The 19,565-nt window shown below is 40.1% G+C and overlaps 1 protein-coding gene across 9 annotated transcripts in view; it reads right to left on the reverse strand.

The window, feature by feature from the left end:
* Window positions 1-754: 754 nt before the first annotated feature.
* Window positions 755-19,565, reverse strand: part of serpinh2 (serine (or cysteine) peptidase inhibitor, clade H, member 2) — a 44,785-nt gene continuing 25,974 nt past the window's right edge. For 8 of the 9 annotated variants that reach the window (XM_077227589.1, XM_077227584.1, XM_077227590.1 and 5 more), the window contains 3 exons: window positions 14,636-14,728; window positions 14,331-14,563; window positions 755-2,194 (listed from right to left, as the gene is read on the reverse strand). In XM_077227589.1, coding sequence (XP_077083704.1) covers window positions 1,889-2,194; window positions 14,331-14,563; window positions 14,636-14,728 — 632 coding nt within the window. In that variant the 3' untranslated portion in view covers window positions 755-1,888. The remainder of the gene's footprint in view (window positions 2,195-14,330; window positions 14,564-14,635; window positions 14,729-19,565) is intronic. The other variant, XM_077227592.1, reaches the window with a different exon arrangement.

Consider the following 19,565-nt stretch of genomic DNA (forward strand, 5'->3'; position numbering starts at 1 on the left):
CTTTACTATCCCATGAGGCCACAGGAGAGGATTTGTGAATGGCAGTGAAGCGACGCAACTGACACATACGCAGCGTCCTTAAAGGGCCCCTATATAGATTTTTGAAAATGACCTTTCATGTAGTGAATGAAAACACCCTGCAAAGTTTTAAATCTGAAAGTGCACTGTATATAAAGTTACTGTCTTTCAAAAGTAAGAGTCAACTCTGTCAATGAAATTAATTGTTTTTCAAACGAGTCATAGGCCGTTTCATTGTGACGTAAAGATGAAACATTAGCATATTTCCCGCCCAGTTATTGCGCGCGCAGACACCAGGGAAAACTTGAACCTCGAACACTGCAGCTGATTCCTGTGGATACTGGATAGTATCATGTCGAGAAGACGCTGTCCTCTACAATGTGAAGGTAAAGATTGCCCTTTTTTCACTGCCCATGGACAAGCATGTGAAGAATCAGTGGTTAAAATTCATCTTTACCACAATACCACAGCAGTATAATCCTAAACTTTCGCTGTGTTCCCTTTATTTTACTGACGACTGCTTCTCAAATCTCGGAGTTCAGTGCAGGATTCGCAAACCGCTTGCTCTTGAAAGATGATGTTCAAAATACTTAGTTTTGAGTTTTATATTGTGTAGGTCTGCTGCTAACTGGCTAACTCGCATTATTACTGTCTTACTTACACTATTACCAAAAACTGTGTATAGTAATGCAGATTGTCTGTCGTTCTCACTACTTTAAGGAAAGATTAAGCAAGATTTGTTTTACCAACATTTATGTTACATCAGTTATTCACGTTAGAGCTCATACATGCACTGTTATTGATACAGCAAATGTATATTATGAGGAAATGAAACAGTTTTTTGACCTTTGATGCATGTAAACCTGTTGTAGGAGACTCTAAAACAGCATTAGAAAACTTTAAAATAGCATAATAAGGGCACTTTAAATTCAATTTAATTCCATTAAATTTGACCAAAACCGAAATCAAACATCATTGAGGAACACACACAAAATAGGCTAGAAGATACTTTGTTTATAGTTGATGTTTCACAATCAAATCTGTCTTTTTGTTGTTTAATAGCTTTAATAATTCCTTGACTACATATAAAAAAAACCCCTCATAATAAGCAATGCATTTTTTAAACATTGAGTTTGTGCAATTGCACCGTTTGTTTTCATATACAAAGCTGCAAACTAGGGGTGCGCGGTATTTTGTTATAGCTAACATTATAGCTAATGTTATAGCTGATAACTGATGAATAAAAGATATATCAGATTAAAACAAATGTATGCAAAAATGTAAAAACTAAAACATAGAAAAAAACTAGTTTGGGCAATTACTAATAATTATAGATTTGTTATCTACAGATATGATTAAAAGTTTATATTCAACAGTATTATACAGTTTAAGTATAAGGGAATGCTAGATGAAAGCAAGGGTTAAAACAATATACAGAAATCCACATGCACAATTAGAATCCAGATTTTGATCAGCTTAAAATCTCTTGCCCCTCTTTTAACAGATTCTACTTCACTCATAATGGCAGCTGAAAACTTTCTCAAATAAGCCCAAATATTTAATAAACAAAACTACAAGTTGAAGAGATGCCTAAAACTTGTATAAAAGACTTTCAAATTCTATAGAAACCCAAGGTATAATTCTGTGGGCGCAGATTCTGTGCTCTCCTACACATCAGTTTAATTACACCCTATTTAAGCTCTTTCATATCTGTAAAACAAATCAAATATAACGCGTCAGCACATAACACAAGAAAAACAGATGAAAGACAGTGGATTTGCAGTGGATAAGTGGGTCAGTCAATACCTGTAGGTCAGCCATTTTGGCTCTTCAGCGGAATGTCAGTGGCAGAAGGTGAAGTATTTTGGCTCTACAGCTCGTCGTGAATTGCAGGGCTGTCAGTGTGGTCCAGAGCACCTATCATGAACAATGCACCAGTGCTGTTGTCCCTGACTAGTATAATGAAGGAATGATCTGCATAGAAGGTTTTTGGCTTCTCCACGTCCTCATCTTCATGCATACCGTCGATGCTGCCAGATTCAGGGGCCAGTTCAAGGGACGTCCAGTGCAGCACGGCTCCCAAGTGGAGCTTCCCCCGTCCCATGCTTGATGCAGTGGAGAAATCAGCGGATGTCTCATTCCACGCGTCTACCAAGCCCAATGTGGCTAACTGCTTCTGAGTGAGAGTAAAGAAGGGAAAAAGAGAGAAGTATGGGGAAAAAAGAGTGCAAGAAACAGAGAGAATTTAATGTATTTTTATTCTAAACAAGTGGCAACTTTCCTGTTTCTCTCTTAAAACCAAACACGGAAGTGGCTTAAATTGCAATTCATCGACTGGCCGCTAGAGACCGGCTCCAAAAGAGAGTCAATCTCATAGACCCCCTTTATTAAAATGCACAACTTTACAGCAGAAAAAAAAAATGATTACAGCCTGGTGCAAAAAGTGGTTTTGGTCTATAGCTAATTTTGCCCTTCATGACAACTGTGAGGGGGTTAATTTTTTTTATAACTCATCCATTTAAATTATACTAAGCCTTAAAGTTCTGCATAATTAAGGGCGCGGTCACTTGAGTGACAGGTGAATTGCTGCTGATGTCACTACTAGCTGTTTGTCTGCTGTCTGTTAATGTCATGTCACCTCAGCTTATCCTGCCTCATTGCCCATTTTCGTTTATCAGGGAGTGACGCACTGTCAAGATGGCGACGGCCGGCTCCGCCCACTTTGGGCTTCAAAAATGCTCTTCAGAAACCTACGGGTGACGTCACGGACACTACGTTCATTTTTTTACGTCGTCTATGAAAATGATCAGATTCAGAAGGCAGGTGAACACTAGACCCCAAAAGTCAAGCTCCAAATGACTAAGATGATGTGAATCAATTATGCAGACTATAAATAAAAGCACAAATATGGGCCAATAGAGACCTTGAAAAATTAAACATTCATGGCCTTTTTTGACTCCCAATGGTGGAAATAAAAAGAAAAAAACACAGCGGTCCTCTTCAGACAGGTAGAAAGGACAAATGAAAGCAAAACATAAAGAGTGTGACTGTAAATCAATAATGTTTCAAAAATCTGGTAGTTTCCCCTCTTCATTGCCTCCCCTTTATTTTAAAGGCATGACAGATGCCCTTGTTGGCAGTGCGGGCGGTACAAAGCATGCGACAGGAGCTGAAGACGGTGGCAGAGGGAGACCTGCTTATGAATAATTTAAAAAAGATCTCTCTGACCTCGGCCTGCTTTTGTTTTCCTTTCAGATATGAATTTGGCAGAAAGATGCTCACTGACAGGTAGTTTATATTCCCCCTGGATGAGATCCTGGATAAACGACTGTTAGCTGCATTGGGAGAGAGAGAGAGTGCGAGAGAGATGGTGGAATGAGCAAGAGGAGATAATAAGTGAACTGCTGTGGGAAGATTGAGAGACACACAACTTGTTTGTGAAAGCTGAGACCGAATGGCAAGTGCTTTAACTGAATGATTAAGCACTCTCGCCTAAATGACTATTGTAATTAAAGCAGACCGCATGCATACTCTATCTTGCTGCAAAAATGATGTGAGCTCAAGGCATGGCATTGGCTGGGTTGGTGTGCTAGTTAGGTTTGCACTAAATTCAGAATTAAAGAATTGGTTCCAAATCAATGAATCAATTGTAATTGTATTAATGCAATTGTACAATTACAATTGAATCAATTGTAATTCAATTCTAATAAAATCAACACATTTGACAAAATCAACACATCAACACAGTTTTATTCCACCGTGTTGCTTTTCAATTTTTTTTTCTATGTAAACATGCACTAGATGGATGTCTTATGCCTGGTACACATTGTACGATTTTGGGCTGTCCCAGGCGAAAGATGGCCAATCGTGGCTCCTAAACGGTGGTTCTACGTCGAACAGGGAGAGAGGTTCAAAGACGGCCGTTGTCAAGGTCTTGCGACCAAAGATAGCCTGCGATAATTTTCTGACAGTGTCAGTAATTTAGCATGATCGTCCCACCGTGTGTTTGCTGCTACGACCTACATACTGACTAGCCAATAAAATTGCAACATGAAATGTGACATGCTAAAACTCAAAACTATTTACCTCAAGCTCCATTTGCAAAAGTTGTATGCCAAGTTGGCCTCTTTTACCTAGGCATGGCCGTGTCCATATTCTCCCCTTTCAGTTCCTCCTCTTTTTCAACGCACATAAAAACCACAATTGCCAAAGTGCGATTCATCTTGCTCTATTTGTTCACCACTAGACTCTAGACAACCAAAGTTTATTAGATCCACGTCGTACATTGTGACCTATAATGATCTTATAGGATTGCAGAAATCGCACAGTCTGTAGCAGGCATTAGACGTGCTCACGTATTGTGTCTTTTAAAAAAACAACGTCTTGAAACCATCTGTTCTTTTTCCCCATTCCAATGGACCAACTTGAAATATGTGCTTTTTATGCTATTTGAGCATAAGAAGCTACATTTATGGGACAGTTTGTGTCAAGGTTTTATTGCTTATTTGAAATATGTTATTTAAATGTGAGTTTGGCACGAGTTTTTGAGATTTTGCTATTTCCCCATTCAAGCACTGTAGACAGGCGTTGGTTTTACACGGCTGAAATAGCTGCCCGGAGGCGTTCCAAATATGGCCACCGAATGAACTGACTTTTCTCCGAAAGGGACTTTGAAGTATCTTTGCATGCCGTTCGCTACTTCAATTCCAATTCAGCAATTAAAATGTATTCTCAATTCAATTCTGAATGAGAACACAGCCCTGGTGCTGGCACAGAGGTAGTTAAAGGGGAGGTGGAAAACGAAAGAAAGATGGACGGAGAGGTGAATAATTAGGGAGAGGTGGGGGAGGCTGTCACCTCACTAACATGGTTCGACCCTCTGCGGATCTCTCTCTCTCTCTCTCTCTCTCTGTCTCTCTCTCTCTCAACAGTCTCGGCACACACCTCGACTAATGCACTTCTATTGTCCTCATCCATTATTCTCCTTCTCCTACCTCTTTCCTCCATCACTTCATCACTGCCTGATCCTGTCGACGACTCAGCCACCTCTATGGCATCCTCATTCCTCATCTGACCATCCGCCGCTTGTTTTATTCCTCTCTCGCCTGCTCATACTCGCTCCCTGTCTTTTTCCCGCTCTGATCCGAATGTCCAGGCTTGTATCTAAGCATGTATTTATGTTCCAGAGAGTGACAGTATTTCCTCTCTGTCTCTTGAGGCTTTCTCGCCCTCTCTCACGGCTGTATGTCCTTGCTATACAGGCTGACACTGCATCGGGCGCATTTACTTTCCTTTAATTAATTCTCTGTGTGTCTCAAAGGGTTTTATCCTTTTGCTTCTCCCCAGCTTTCCCGATGTAACTTTGATGTTTTCCGGCACTATAGATGCAGATCCGCTCCTGGGCCGCATAGCCTTGACCTGAAGCAGCTTGTTGCCTCTGCGGTGACATGGCACCGCGTGTTACTACGACAGTCCTGTCTCCGGCAATTACAGTCACATGCAGCATTAGCAGGCATCTCCCAGCCTGCATTGTGACAGCCTCTATAAATAGCATGCCTCTTTCCTTGTCTCTCTCTGTCTCACTCTTTCTCCTTGGGATGGCGGCACCTCTCGGGATGTGCGAATATGCTGAGGTCACTTCATTTTTAAAAACAATCAGCGTTTAAATAATCAGCACGGGCCGTCGTTGTGCAAGGGTTCATTCAAGAAACCCTCCCTGGGTCCGACGGTCGAAAAAATGCTCATTTCGCATATTAACTGAGTCCAGATCTCCAAGATGACACACAGCTTAGCTTTGAGTCATTTGCAGCTAGTGAAGCTTGGCCTCACTCCTACAAAATCCAACACAGCTCAAAGGATGCCCTGGAGGAGGAACAGGTAAACCCTCCCTGAGTGCAGTGAGCCCCCAAATGAATTAATGACACGTTTACGGAGAGGAGACGTGCCCAGCAGGCAGTGGGATTGAGTGATGGCTCTACAGATGAGTACAGTAGTTTCTGCACTGGAAACAGATGAAAGCAGGCTAATAAATAACATGTAGTAATGTGGCACACAGACTCCCAACTAATGCAGTAAATGTGATGGGCAGATGGAGGAAAAAGAGAGAGAGAGAGAGATGGAGCGAGGAGGAGGGCTGTGTAAACATGGTTCAGCTCTAATGCTGCTCATTGGGTGGAAATGGAGCGTCTCTATTTTCTTCTCTTCTCACTCTCTCTTCCTGTCTGTTGCAGCCCATCCTTACTCTCCTTCTTTTTTTTTTTTAGCAAACTGCTGCATTACGCCGTAGCATAATTCAAGCGCCTACATCAATAAACACAACTATAAAAACATACAGCTCATGAATAACGCACAAGAAGAATCATTGTATTTTCTATACAACATGATGGTGTATGGGAACCTGAGGGGTAGAGATGGCTTCACCAGTGGCACACTGAGCCTTCAGAAACTGTTTTATTCAGCCTCGCAGCATCAAGACAGTCAGTTTCAGAATACGTACTGTATTGGGCATTATTCAGTGGCAGAGTTCTTTATCACTATCTTATGTCTAATTTACATTCTCTATCTCTCTCCTTTTCACTTTTTTAGTTATCCTTTACATCACATTCTGCCACAAAGAACGTCACAATGTTTATCAGCTTCCTTGAAAAATCACAAAAAAATTGCCAAATACAAACCTGCTGGTTCAAAACAGCTGTGTTAACACATGAAATTAATATATTACATTACAAATGGTTGGGAAAACAAGAACAGATTCTCATTCCAAATTGGTTAAAAAAATTATAATTTGGAACAACTGATTTTTAAAACATTTTCCGTATAAAATACGAAACACTCAATTCATCAATATTTTCTGCGCTACTACTCAGGGGAACCACTGAGCCTCAACTAAAATCAACAGTGCAGTGCAAGCCAATTTCCAAATGAATGACTCTTATGAGCCGGTTGTATAGTGAATCAAAAAACACTTATGAATCAGTCGAAGCAGTTGCAAAAGCCCTCCCCTAGGGGGAGCCTCCCACTTTAGATTAAAGAGGCATAATGCCAGGGTGAGTCTGCTAACAGAAATAGCTGTAATAAGAGAAAACCCACAATTTTGCAGGACTAAAATATTGATTTCTGTGGTATTCTGCAAACAGAGACTTGAAGGGATAGTTCAACCTAAAACATAAAAATTCTGAATTACTGTACTCACCCTCATGTCGTTTCAAACCCATAAAGCTTTCGTTCATCTTAAAACACAAATTAAGATATTCAAATGAAATCTGAGAGATGTTTATTTTGATATGCTCGATGTATGTATGAATAAAAGCCTGAATCAAATCTGTTTGTCATCTGAAAAAGCGATCATGTCTCTTCAGAACCACTAAAAAGTTCATAAAGATATCCATATGAATCTAAAGTGTCAAGTTTTGGTTTAATGAACTTTCAATGGAGGTTTCATTAAAAATATCTTAATTTGTGTTTCAAAGATGAAATGTTGTAATGGGTTTGGAATGACATGAGAATGAGTAATTGACAGAATTTTCATTTTGGGGTGAATTATAGATTGATTCAATGACACCAATCATTTTATAAAAAATAAAATAAAATTAATGAATGAATATGATTTTTTTTTTAAATTTAATATAAGGCTAGAATTAAGGCCAATTATTAGACTGTAATGAGGCACAAAAGTGGCATAAATTAAAAGTATTTTAAAATAAAAAATACATTTTTTGTTTGTGACATCTGAAATAATCTCATCAATTGACTCATGATGATCGTATAAAAAGAACTCTCTCTTTATTTCCAAATATCCCTTCCTAAGAAGCACTAAAAGAATCATTAATGGAATTTATAGAATACTTTTTCATTGCTGCCAAGAATTATTTATGACAAATAATGAAAAAAATTAATTTGCTATTGGCAAGCATGACTAAATGCCTTTACAGCAAGGCAATACGACTTCAATATACTCTAGAGTTTTATACATAATAAAAAGGATATGTCAATATTTGTATGAGATTGTAAATTATCATTTTACACTCCACTCTAAAACACTTGTCTAAACACAACAGGCTTTCCCAAGTCCTGGCATACACACCACATCCACTTCATCAATGAGTGTGTGTATGTTAGCTTGACTCCCTCTGTCTCTCTGGCACACACACAGAACTGTGCAATCCAATTACGGCCACACTGGCATCCACGGGCCTTGGCACGGTAAGTGTGTGTGTGTGTGAGTGTTTTCTGTGTATCCCTGCGTCAGACTCTTAAGGTCAGTGTGTCTGGCTGTGTGTGTTTGCCAGGCATCAGGCAGACGGTGACCCCTCGACCCCTCGTGCTCGTTATGGAGTCCAGACTCAATCTCTTGTTAGCCGCTATCGCCTGGCACTAACCGCCCCTGAGCTCTGGCCTCGCTGCCTCACCACCAGAGCGGATATTTTTATCCGGCTCATCCACTCTGCCCTTTTCCCGTCTCTTTCTCTCTCCAGCACTCAACCCTATTCCACCTCCCTCACAACCACTCACCTCTCCAGCTGCACGTCAGTCCAATTTGGGTCATCCTGCCCCGAGCCGGGCGCCCCGTAGCCACGCAGCACGGCTACATTAGTGCATACGCAAGCGCACAGATTGGAAATCAGGATAATAGCGGCACCTCCTGAGACCGAAGACGTCCACGCCGAAGCCTAGAGCGACTTCAGAGCGGCAGAGCATTTGGCGGCCATGTTAGAGGCTGAGGCTCTGAGGCGAGATGATAGATAAAAAGTGGAAAACGCTATTTACGCCTCGAGATGGAGGCTTTGTTTGCTCACTTTCGACCCGATCGGAGAGGGAGAGGGAAGCAACACTCAGAGCGCCTCTTCTGTCACTGCCCATATAAAAGTAGAGGAATCAAGTGTCTCTGACCTACGGTGATATTTCCTCAGATACTACAAGAGAGAGTGTGTGTGTGTGTGGCAGAATAAAGAAAAAGCCAGACAAGAGCATGAAAGAGCAAAGAAAGACAGAGAGCTGAATAATGTGGAGAGTGAGGGAGCAGCGGGAGAGCTTGTCAGAGAAGTAATACAGCTCTATTCATGTCATGACTTTTCGGCCTCTTTCCGCACACTGGGGCATCACTTACTGTATGTGAACACAGCAAGTCCAAAAAAAGGCAGTCATGTCTGGGCTGTCGGTGGGTTTCTTTTAAAGCAAGCTTCTAGGTCTCTCTTGGGCATCCTTAACGCTCATTTTAATGTCAAAATCTTGTTCTTCCGAGCAGGGCTGAGTGCAAGGACATGGCATGTGGGCGCTTATATTTCTCACCCGGCATTACAAGACTTTAACAAAACGCCGTTCCTCACTACAGAGCGTTTTATTCTCTGTGCTCCCTGGGAAGAGTTGTGCCCCAATTGACCTGTCTAGTTCAACAACTGTCAATTTTGTTGTACCTTTTTTCTACTCTCTCTGTCTCTTTTAACCTCTACTTTTCTAAATTCCGTTTCTGCCACTGGACTCCTCTTGACACATTTGTCTTGACATCTGCTGTCTACCATGAGTATAGTGCCAACCTTGTGGTTTAGACAGTGTTTAGACATCCGCCTGCAGCATTACCCTGGGACAGTGACCCTTGGGGGCCACAAAGAAGTGCAAGGGGGTCAGAAAAGAATTTGAGAGAGAATATGTTTTATATATATATAAAATGTAATTTTAGAAAACTTTAACTTATGCACTTAAGATATTAATGAAATATGTTTCATTTAAAAGGATAGTTCACCCAAATATGAAAATTCTGTCATTAATTAATCACCCTCATGTCGTTCCAAACCTGAAAAACTTTCGTTCATCTTCGGAACAAAAATAAAGATCTTTTTGATGAAATCTGAGAGCTTCCTGTCCCCCCATTGACAGCTACGCTTTAAAAAAACACTTTAACGCTTTAAAAAGTTGATAAAGAGATTGTAAAACTAATCAATATGGATCGAGCGGTTTAGTCCAAATTTTCTGAAGAGACTCAAGCGTACAGTATCATATGATGAACAGATTGAATTTAGGCTTTTAATCACATATAAACATTCATCAACTCACACATCAGTTGTAGTAAACGGAAGCTTAAGCATTGCAAGAACTAATGAGGTTTATTCTCATGTTACGCATCACGTTTGAGCTTCCACAAGAACCAATGAGGTTCATTCTCGTGTTACGCATCACATTTGAGCTTCAGCAAGAACCAATGAGGTTCATTCTCGTGTTACGCATCATGTTTGAGATTTCCACAAGAACCAATGAGGTTCATTCTCGTGTTATGCATCACGTTTTTAGCTTCCACAAGAACCAATGAGGTTCATTCTCGTGTTATGCATCACGTTTGAGCTTCAGCAAGAACCAATGAGGTTCATTCTCGTGTTACGCATCATGTTTGAGCTTCCACAAGAACCAATGAGGTTCATTCTCGTGTTACGCATCACGTTTGAGCTTCAGCAAGAACCAATGAGGTTCATTCTCGTGTTACGCATCGCATTTGAGCTTCCACAAGAACCAATTAGGTTCATTCTCGTGTTACGCATCACGTTTGAGCTTCAGCAAGAACCAATGAGGTTAATTCTCGTGTTACGCATCACGTTTGAGCTTCAGCAAGAACCAATGAGGTTAATTCTCGTGTTACGCATCACGTTTGAGCTTCAGCAAGAACCAATGAGGTTCATTCTCGTGTTACGCATCGCATTTGAGCTTCCACAAGAACCAATGAGGTTCATTCTCGTGTTACGCATCACGTTTGAGCTTCAGCAAGAACCAATGAGGTTCATTCTTGTGTTACGCATCACGTTTGAGCTTCAGCAAGAACCAATGAGGTTCATTCTCGTGTTACGCATCACTTTGAGCTTCAGCAAGAACCAATTAGGTTAATTCTCGTGTTACGCATCACGTTTGAGCTTCAGCAAGAACCAATGAGGTTAATTCTCGTGTTACGCATCACGTTTGAGCTTCCGCAAGAACCAATGAGATTCATTCTCTTGTTACGCATCACGTTTGAGCTTCAGCAAGAACCAATGAGGTTCATTCTCGTGTTACGCATCGCATTTGAGCTTCCACAAGAACCAATGAGGTTCATTCTCGTGTTACGCATCACGTTTGAGCTTCAGCAAGAACCAATGAGGTTCATTCTTGTGTTACGCATCACGTTTGAGCTTCAGCAAGAACCAATGAGGTTCATTCTCGTGTTACGCATCACTTTGAGCTTCAGCAAGAACCAATTAGGTTAATTCTCGTGTTACGCATCACGTTTGAGCTTCAGCAAGAACCAATGAGGTTAATTCTCGTGTTACGCATCACGTTTGAGCTTCCGCAAGAACCAATGAGATTCATTCTCGTGTTACGCATCACATTTGAGCTTCCGCAAGAACCAATGAGGTTCATTCTCTTGTTACGCATCACGTTTGAGCTTCAGCAAGAACCAATGAGGTTTATTCTCGTGTTACGCATCACGTTTGAGCTTCAGCAAGAACCAATGAGGTTCATTCTCATGTTACGCATCACATTTGAGCTTCCGCAAGAACCAATGAGTTTCATTCTCTTGTTACGCATCACGTTTGAGCTTCAGCAAGAACCAATAAGATTCATTCTCGTGTTGCGCATCACGTTTGAGCTTTAGCAAGAACCAATGAGGTTTATTCTCGTGTTACGCATCACGTTTGAGCTTCAGCAAGAACCAATGAGGTTCATTCTCATGTTACGCATCACATTTGAGCTTCCGCTAGAACCAATGAGGTTCATTCTCGTGTTACGCATCACGTTTGAGCTTCAGCAAGAACCAATGAGGTTCATTCTCGTGTTACGCATAACGTTTGAGCTTCAGCAAGAACCAATTAGGTTGGTTTTCGCCTGTCAAGCATGTTATATTGACAGAAAAAGTGAAAGAAATGAAAACTGCAGAAAGAGGTGCAGGTAAATATATGAAGGAGGTAAAAGGAGAGAAAAGAAAGTGTGTGAGAGGAGAAAGGGGCTGAGACAGAAGATAAGCTGTAGGGGTTCTGACCAGCTAGAAATGAGAGAGAATGAGAGGGCAGACACAAAGATTGAGGCGGTAGATGAAGTGATGAATAAAGAAAGGGAGACAAATGACGAGTGGGAGGAACCAGTGGACTCCGGGCAAGAGATAGATGTGCAGAGGTCAGACACTGAGAGAGGGAGGATGGATAGGGAGCTGGAGAGAGAAAAAAAGAATTAGAAGAATGGGCAGGGAGACAGGAAGGAGACGAGGAAGGAGAGAATACTAAGGCGAGGGAGGAGAGAGGAGGAGTGCCAGCAGATGTCACAAAATCATTCATCAAGCTCCAAAACACTTCACCTCCACAATTCACAAGAAGATAACTATGAAGGCGTACTTGACATATCCACCCACCGCAAGAAACCAAAGAATCCAAATGTGCTTACCACACGAGCCAATCGTACCAGACACGGATTCATCTACTGAACTCAACAGCCCAAACAAGCCCGCCACAGTCACTGTCACTCTCTGTCGTCCAAATCCAGATCTGTTCAGCAGTGCAAGCAGAACCATCTGTGCTATTCTACAACTCTGTCACTTTCTGCTGTCTGAGTCCAGACTGCTTCTTGTGGCCGAGCTGCTGGAAAGACTCTTGCTGAGCTTCTAACCCAGCATGGCATCTCTCTGAGGGGCTCTGGGCCGCTAAACTATGCCTTTGCCCATGCCTTGATGGAGGGTGATTTTTTGGGATGCCAAAAGAGGCTTTAGTCTGTATGAAAAAAACAACTTAGAGGGATCACAGACACACAATTATAGGATGACTTTCGGTGGTGCTGATGGGGGGTTCTGTTGACGTCTGTATTGCACAACATGACCGTCAACAATGTTTAAAGTCACCCTGTAGTCAATAATTGTATCCCTTAAAACTCATCTTTGATCACCAAAATGAAATATTTAAAAGTTTTTTCCTGTGAAAAAAAATTCTTCATGCCTTAAAATAGCTTGAATGTAACTATACACACATTAAGTATACGCATAGAATATGCTAATTAGACTCGCCTCCACTCACTCACACCAGCTTAGAGATTCACTCTGTCAAATCACTGAGGTAAACGCTGCACAATGGCATCACAAAGTACAAAGTCGGACACATAACGGTAAAAATGATTTGCCTTTGGCTTGACTATGTTACCAAACAGCTAATAATGTGTTGCTAATGTTACACAAACAATCATCAGAAACGCTTTGAAAATCTCAAAACGTCAGTGGAGAAAGGTATATAGTTCATACACATATACATCATACACCCGCTATATTGCTAAATCAAACAGATTTTTCATATCAACAGAAAATTCTCAAGACTCCCCTGCTAGTTCGCTGTTAATGATATGCTAAAGCCCCGTCCGCAAGTTGACCTGATTGGTTACGAGGTAGTTTGTTACATCAGAAACACCAGCGATTTCAAACCGAGTTTTTGAGACTGTCTTTGTTTCACTGCAGTTTTAAGGAGAAAATACTCAGGTTTGACTTATGAATTTGCACACGGTTTGTCTTAAAGCGTTTTTTTTGTAATATATACACTACCATTCAAAAGTTAGATTAGGGTCAGTAAGATTTTTTTTTTTAATGTTTTTGAAAGAAGGCTCTTATGCTCACCAAGACAGCATTTATTTGACCCCCCTAGATGGACCACCCACAAAATCCTGTGGAAAACACTGCATTCCTATAACAAAAAAAGTTCCCAGTTACTGGTGCAAACTAGCCAAAAAGTGGGTACTTTCACCAATAGTTATAGGAACTATGAAAACGTTCCTCCACCTAGCAAGCACCAGTAAGAAAGAAAGAAAGAATGAAAGATAGAAAGAACTAGATATTTTAATCAAAAGACAAAATGTGTCCTTTTTATTAACAATAAAACCCCTTTAAAAATGAACACTGCCCGAACCCCAGTGTAATCTGCACCCTGACCACAGGGCAACATGCTCAACCTGCTGGTGTTCAAAAAAGAAGGCAATGGAAGAGCTTAAATGCACAACTGAGGAATTTTTTAAATAATAAAAACCATAGCTCAGTGTCCTAAGACACATAAAACTGCATTCAAACCATGACTGCAATTTCAGTGCAAACACAATTTCCATTAAAAGGAAAATAGCTTTCCCTCTGAATGAGAATAATCTATGACCTATGGTTGGTTCTCATTATGCTAATGTCATCTCTGGATATCTTCCATTAGCTTTATAAATGAGTCTTATCTACATTGTATGTTAAGAATATTTATCTATAACGTAATGTTTTGAAATCGCATTTCACACACTCATAACGGCCATGTAGGAAGTGATACGTACAATATTTAGACTATTACCTGGAGATTAATCGCGCTGCTCATCTTGGCTCTCGGGAGGGATAATGCCATACTAGTGAAGTTTAGTTTCCCAAACCACTTCTCCACCTGATCCAGGGTCAGCAGACGGTCCAGCCGAGCCAAACTCTCCACATGGAAGGGCAAAAGCAGCACCATGCTGGCCTTCCCTTCCCACAGGCCCAGTTCCAACACCTGTACCATGTTCTCCATGTCCTCGTAGTGACGGTATACGCCTGGGAAACAGACATTGGTGGTTTTGATGTCTTAGATGTGTATGCCGATGATAAATAACTGTTGGGACTTACCTGATCTGTGCATCATGGGAACTTTAGAGTATTTGGTACCCAGGAATCTGCGCAAATCTTGGCTTTCATGGTGAAAGCCTCGATCCCAAAATCCTACAAACAGAAAAATCTATTTAAAACGCATGCGAACAGTGGATACATGAACATGACTTGTACGTCATGACCCGAACAGGCATTTTACGTCCTGGCACAAACTATTAGAGAACATTGAGTAGTGCCATCATCTTACATTACTAATCTTACAGCCAAACTCATCTTTGGATCTGACATACATTAAGACCTTGATGAGTCATATCATACAAAAGAGCATCACAGACACCATGCCAGAAAAAAAGCGAAAGATAAAAGAAAAAGAGGCAAAAGGAGGGGTGCAGGGGAGGCAGAGGCATAGGACGTATTATTACAGCCCATTACACTCATTAAATTCACTGACAAAGATGAGATTCGATAAAGAGACTATTAGCAGTATTACAGTCACATGTTCTTTTCCACAGTCTTTCCACCTTATTGGATTAGTCAAGGGAAAGATAAAGAATGAGAGAAAAAGAAAGAACGAGTATCGAGTCAAATCAAACACTAAAGATGATTGCACGACAATATGGGGTTAAGCCAGGCCGTGTTATTGTATTTCGCTGCACCAGAAGCACTATATTGTTCATCAAGAGGAGAGAAGAGACAAAAACATAAGACATAAAACATTGGTGGCCTCGGCAACTCAATTTGAAACTTAACATTTGTTATTTAGACCTACAGTACAGTCGCCCCAGAAACTTTTTGGACACTTAAGCCACACTTAAAATGTCTAAATATCACTGTTTCAGATTTAAAAAAAAGTGTCAAAGCATCATCGGAGAAAATGAATAATGAATTCAGAAATAACTTTACTTTTTGGGCCATTTTTGCAATTGTTTTAAAACACCACTAGTGTAGATGATCACATTAAAGGGGTCATGAAATTTATTATTTCATTACTTTAATATGTTCCTCGAGCTATTGCACATGAGTAAGTGTTTTGAAAATTTTATCCATATATAACCATAATTTACAGATGAAGCATTATGAAGTCATTTACTTCAGTTTGTGATGCAGCTGCTGTCAGATTCAATACAATCGCTGCTTCATCTTTCAACAAGAGTTTCTTTGTGAACTCTCCATTACACTGAGCCTCGTTTACAACAAAAAAAGCTCAGAACAAACATATAATCCTCAGACATGATCCAGGACGACATTAAAATAAATCATCCACTTTTTTTGATGCTGGGATCCTTCTGAAGTCTGTACAGAGACGCAAACAAAATGTTTAAAGTAGCAAGCAAAAGTTCTTCCACTCGTCTATTAGTCCTGTTGTCGACAGACTCAAGTGTGTGGAGTTCGTCAGAAACTGAACACACATCTCTAAACTGTATCAGTGTAGACAGCGTCAGTGATTATAATGGGTTTATGTTTTTGACGTGACGCTCACATACGGTGAAGGCAAATGTCAGTCGTTAAGCGACTGAACGCCAGTGGGCGGAGCCAATGGAGTGATGATGTAGAACTATTCATCGATGTCATGTTCTGGAGGCAGGCATATGCAAATGTATTTGCCCGTGTGACATTTGATTTCTCATTTCATGACCCTTTTAACTTTGAAGATTATGAAGATATGATGAAGTGCTCTAACATTCAAAAGTTTGAGGTCAGATATTCTTTGGAGGAAAAGAAATGAATGCTTTAATTCAGCATGCATGCATAAAATTATAGATCAAAAGTGACATTGATAGTGTTACGAAATATTTAGATTTCCTTTAGATGCTGTTCTTATGAACTGTTAAAAATTCAGTTTAAAAAAAAATTGTTAAGCAACAACTATTTTCCACATTGATAAGAAGAAATGTTTATTGAGCAGCAAAAAAGCATATTAGAATGATTTCTGAGGGATCATGTGACTGAAAACTGGAGCAATGATGCTGAAAATTCAGCTTTGATCACAGGAATAAATTACATTTTAAAATATATAAAAATAGAAACCATACAACTTTCTTTTCATAAAATATTTTGCTTGATAAGTGGACTTTTTTTTTTTTAAATAAAATTCCTGAATGTTCCGTTAATATATGACACGTGTTTCATATTTTGTTATCTGATGCAATGACATTCATACATTTTGAAATGCGGATTACATGTTAAAAATACCTTTTTTGGGCCATTTGTATATATTTATTGGCCAGTATTAGAAGAATTTCTAGCCCCTTTTTAATTTGGTGCTAGTTTTTCCACTTTCCTATCAAAGTCACCGGATCGCACATCTGTATTTATAGCTTCAGTTCATCCAGGCCTCGGTTTTGTTGTGCCTTAAAAAGGAATGTGCCACCCAAGATGAAATTTCCATAATCACCTTTAAACACTCCTGGTCCCAAAACCACTGCTTTCAGCATTCAACAGATAATTAGGAATACCATTAACAAAATCAGAAAATAAACGAAACAAAGAGACAGAAACTTGGTTAGAATTCCTCTTTAAAGAAAAGTGCCTAGTTTTATAAACCCAAGACGAGACGTTCAACTGTCATTTATTATGAGAAACACCTGATCCTGTGTAAGGAAAGCAAACCTCTCCGGTCGGCCCCGTGCCAAGCTTTGCATGCGCCTCAATGGTATGTTACCAGTTCCCTTTGAGCTTGAGAACGCAAGCCAAGAGCCAGAGCAGTTGGATTTCAATAATTATACAGGGGGATGAAATTTGATCAGTCTAAAGTTCAAAACACATGGCATGGTATCTGTCAGTTATTATGGGGTGGCAAAGCTCTTGGAACTGCAAGCATTAAAAGGGGAATTCTGCCATGCGAGTTTCTGAAATGCCACACAAGGATTCTTGTCACTGCGGTCTTGGCTGGCAATCAAAAGAAAGAAAAACATCCTGGGAGATTCTGTGGCTGAAAGAGAGAAACGGTGACCCGACGAGTATTCACAAGAGAGAGACGCTCATACCTTCTTCATTAATTAAAGGGCGTAAAGACAATACGGCTATTGTGTGGTTTTGCATCTTGAAACCTCTCTCATGCCCGTTTTCACTAATAACCGTGCCACAAACAATAAAGCTAAAACGCTCTGATTTAAAGCACTTTCATCTTCTCTCGCCAGATCCTTTGGTGCTCTGCTTTTTGGAAGTGAAGTGTATGTGCTTGTTTTGGGGTTTGCTGTACAGAGCACAAACACTGAGGTAATGAGCTGAGCGAGTGTTGTGTCTGCCACCACAACACACCCCGAATGGGCCTTACAGTTCCCTCTGTCTTTCTCGTTAAACCAAAAACCTTTTATCTTTCACCCCTGTCTTTCTTTTCCTTTCACACCTGTGGCTCTCCATTTGCCCCCTGCCATGAGCTCCAATCCAGTTCTCCATGGTGTCTGGCTATTTGTTTCAGTGTACCTGGAATTATGAATTGCACATGCACCGGAAGCATGTAGCCTGTACGGGAGTGAATCCCTTAAATTATCGTTCCAGGTGTGTTCGGAACACAATTCACTCCTGAAATTGGGATGATTGACAGGATAGTAAAGTTGTGGCGTCGTTGGCATCCGCTATTAATTAGGGATGCAACGATATCCTCATGTCACGATTCGATACATTCCACGATACTGAACACACGATACAATATTATTGCGATACTCCAAGACACATGGTAAAAGGTTAACAAAAAATGTACTGTTAAAATGCTAAATTTGATATTACATTGTTTGTGTAAATGAATATGCTTGCACTTAACCCAGCTGATAACCCAATGCAAAGGACAATAGAGACACCAGAATAAAAATATTCATGATTCTGAAGCTGAAAATACTGAATTATTTTAGATGAATTTGCTTGCACTTCCACTGACTAGATATATTTAAAATAATCTAGGCCACGTTTTACTGGTAACTGAAGACATTGGGCATTATCAGATTCAGGACACACAAATACTCCCTCATTGCATTATTATACATTATATCCAACCTTATATATAGTAGTTTAATGTAGTACTGACACTTAAACTCTGAAAACTTGAATTTTTTCCTCACAATAATTTTTATTTTGGGTGAACTATACACAATAAACTATTATCACTATCCACGATACATATGATTGCATTTTTGTATTGCTATATATTGTGACACGATATATTGTTATACCCCTACTATTAATATTACAGCAACAAAAGACTCATTATGTTCTGCAATTTGAACATAACCATCGTCTACAGAGTTTCGTTTATGTTTGAAAGGCTGCTTCACAGAGCGCACACTTGAAGTGTTGCCGTGTCCACTTATTAAAAGTGTTTTTGGGCTTGTTGTTTGAGCTTGAGTCATAAAGCGATATAGTTTATGGAGTTAATAAAGTAGGTAGGTGTGGGTCATGATTTTTTTGGTCTTGTTTTCAATATTAAGCATTTGGATTTATCTCGCTTTATTTATTATGGGCTTGTTCGTTGTTTTTCTTCTAGGAAGATCTGGCAACACAAATGAGTCAAGACTTGCACAGCATGCATACAGAAGAGGGACACATCCCTGATGCACGTTAAAATATGTCATTACTAAGTTGTTCGGTTCCGTACACACTGCATAGAATTTTGGGAGTTAATTCGGTTGTAGAATGCGGTTGTCACTCCTGTAAATTACTGTGTGTGTATGGAATGGGAATAAGCACTAAAAGGGGACAATTTAACAGCTTTGTGTATGTGGCCAATAAAACATTTGTAACTTACTCCCTAAAAAAAAGCTAACTATTAATTCAAATCCACTTAAAGCGGCCCATGCATGATTGAACGGTCCAGGAGAACAGAGAAAACTGCTCTCAGATTAACAACGAGAGTAAAAGTCCACAAACGCCCCATCAGAGAGGCAATGAAAAAGCTTCGGACAAAGTTAATATTGCACAGGCGACTAAATGAATTACTATAGAACCCTGAAGC

Source organism: Siphateles boraxobius, unplaced genomic scaffold (assembly GCF_051911475.1).
Source record: "Siphateles boraxobius isolate OS27281-9 unplaced genomic scaffold, OSU_SipBor_1 130, whole genome shotgun sequence".
In the NCBI taxonomy this organism is placed as follows: domain Eukaryota; kingdom Metazoa; phylum Chordata; class Actinopteri; order Cypriniformes; family Leuciscidae; genus Siphateles; species Siphateles boraxobius.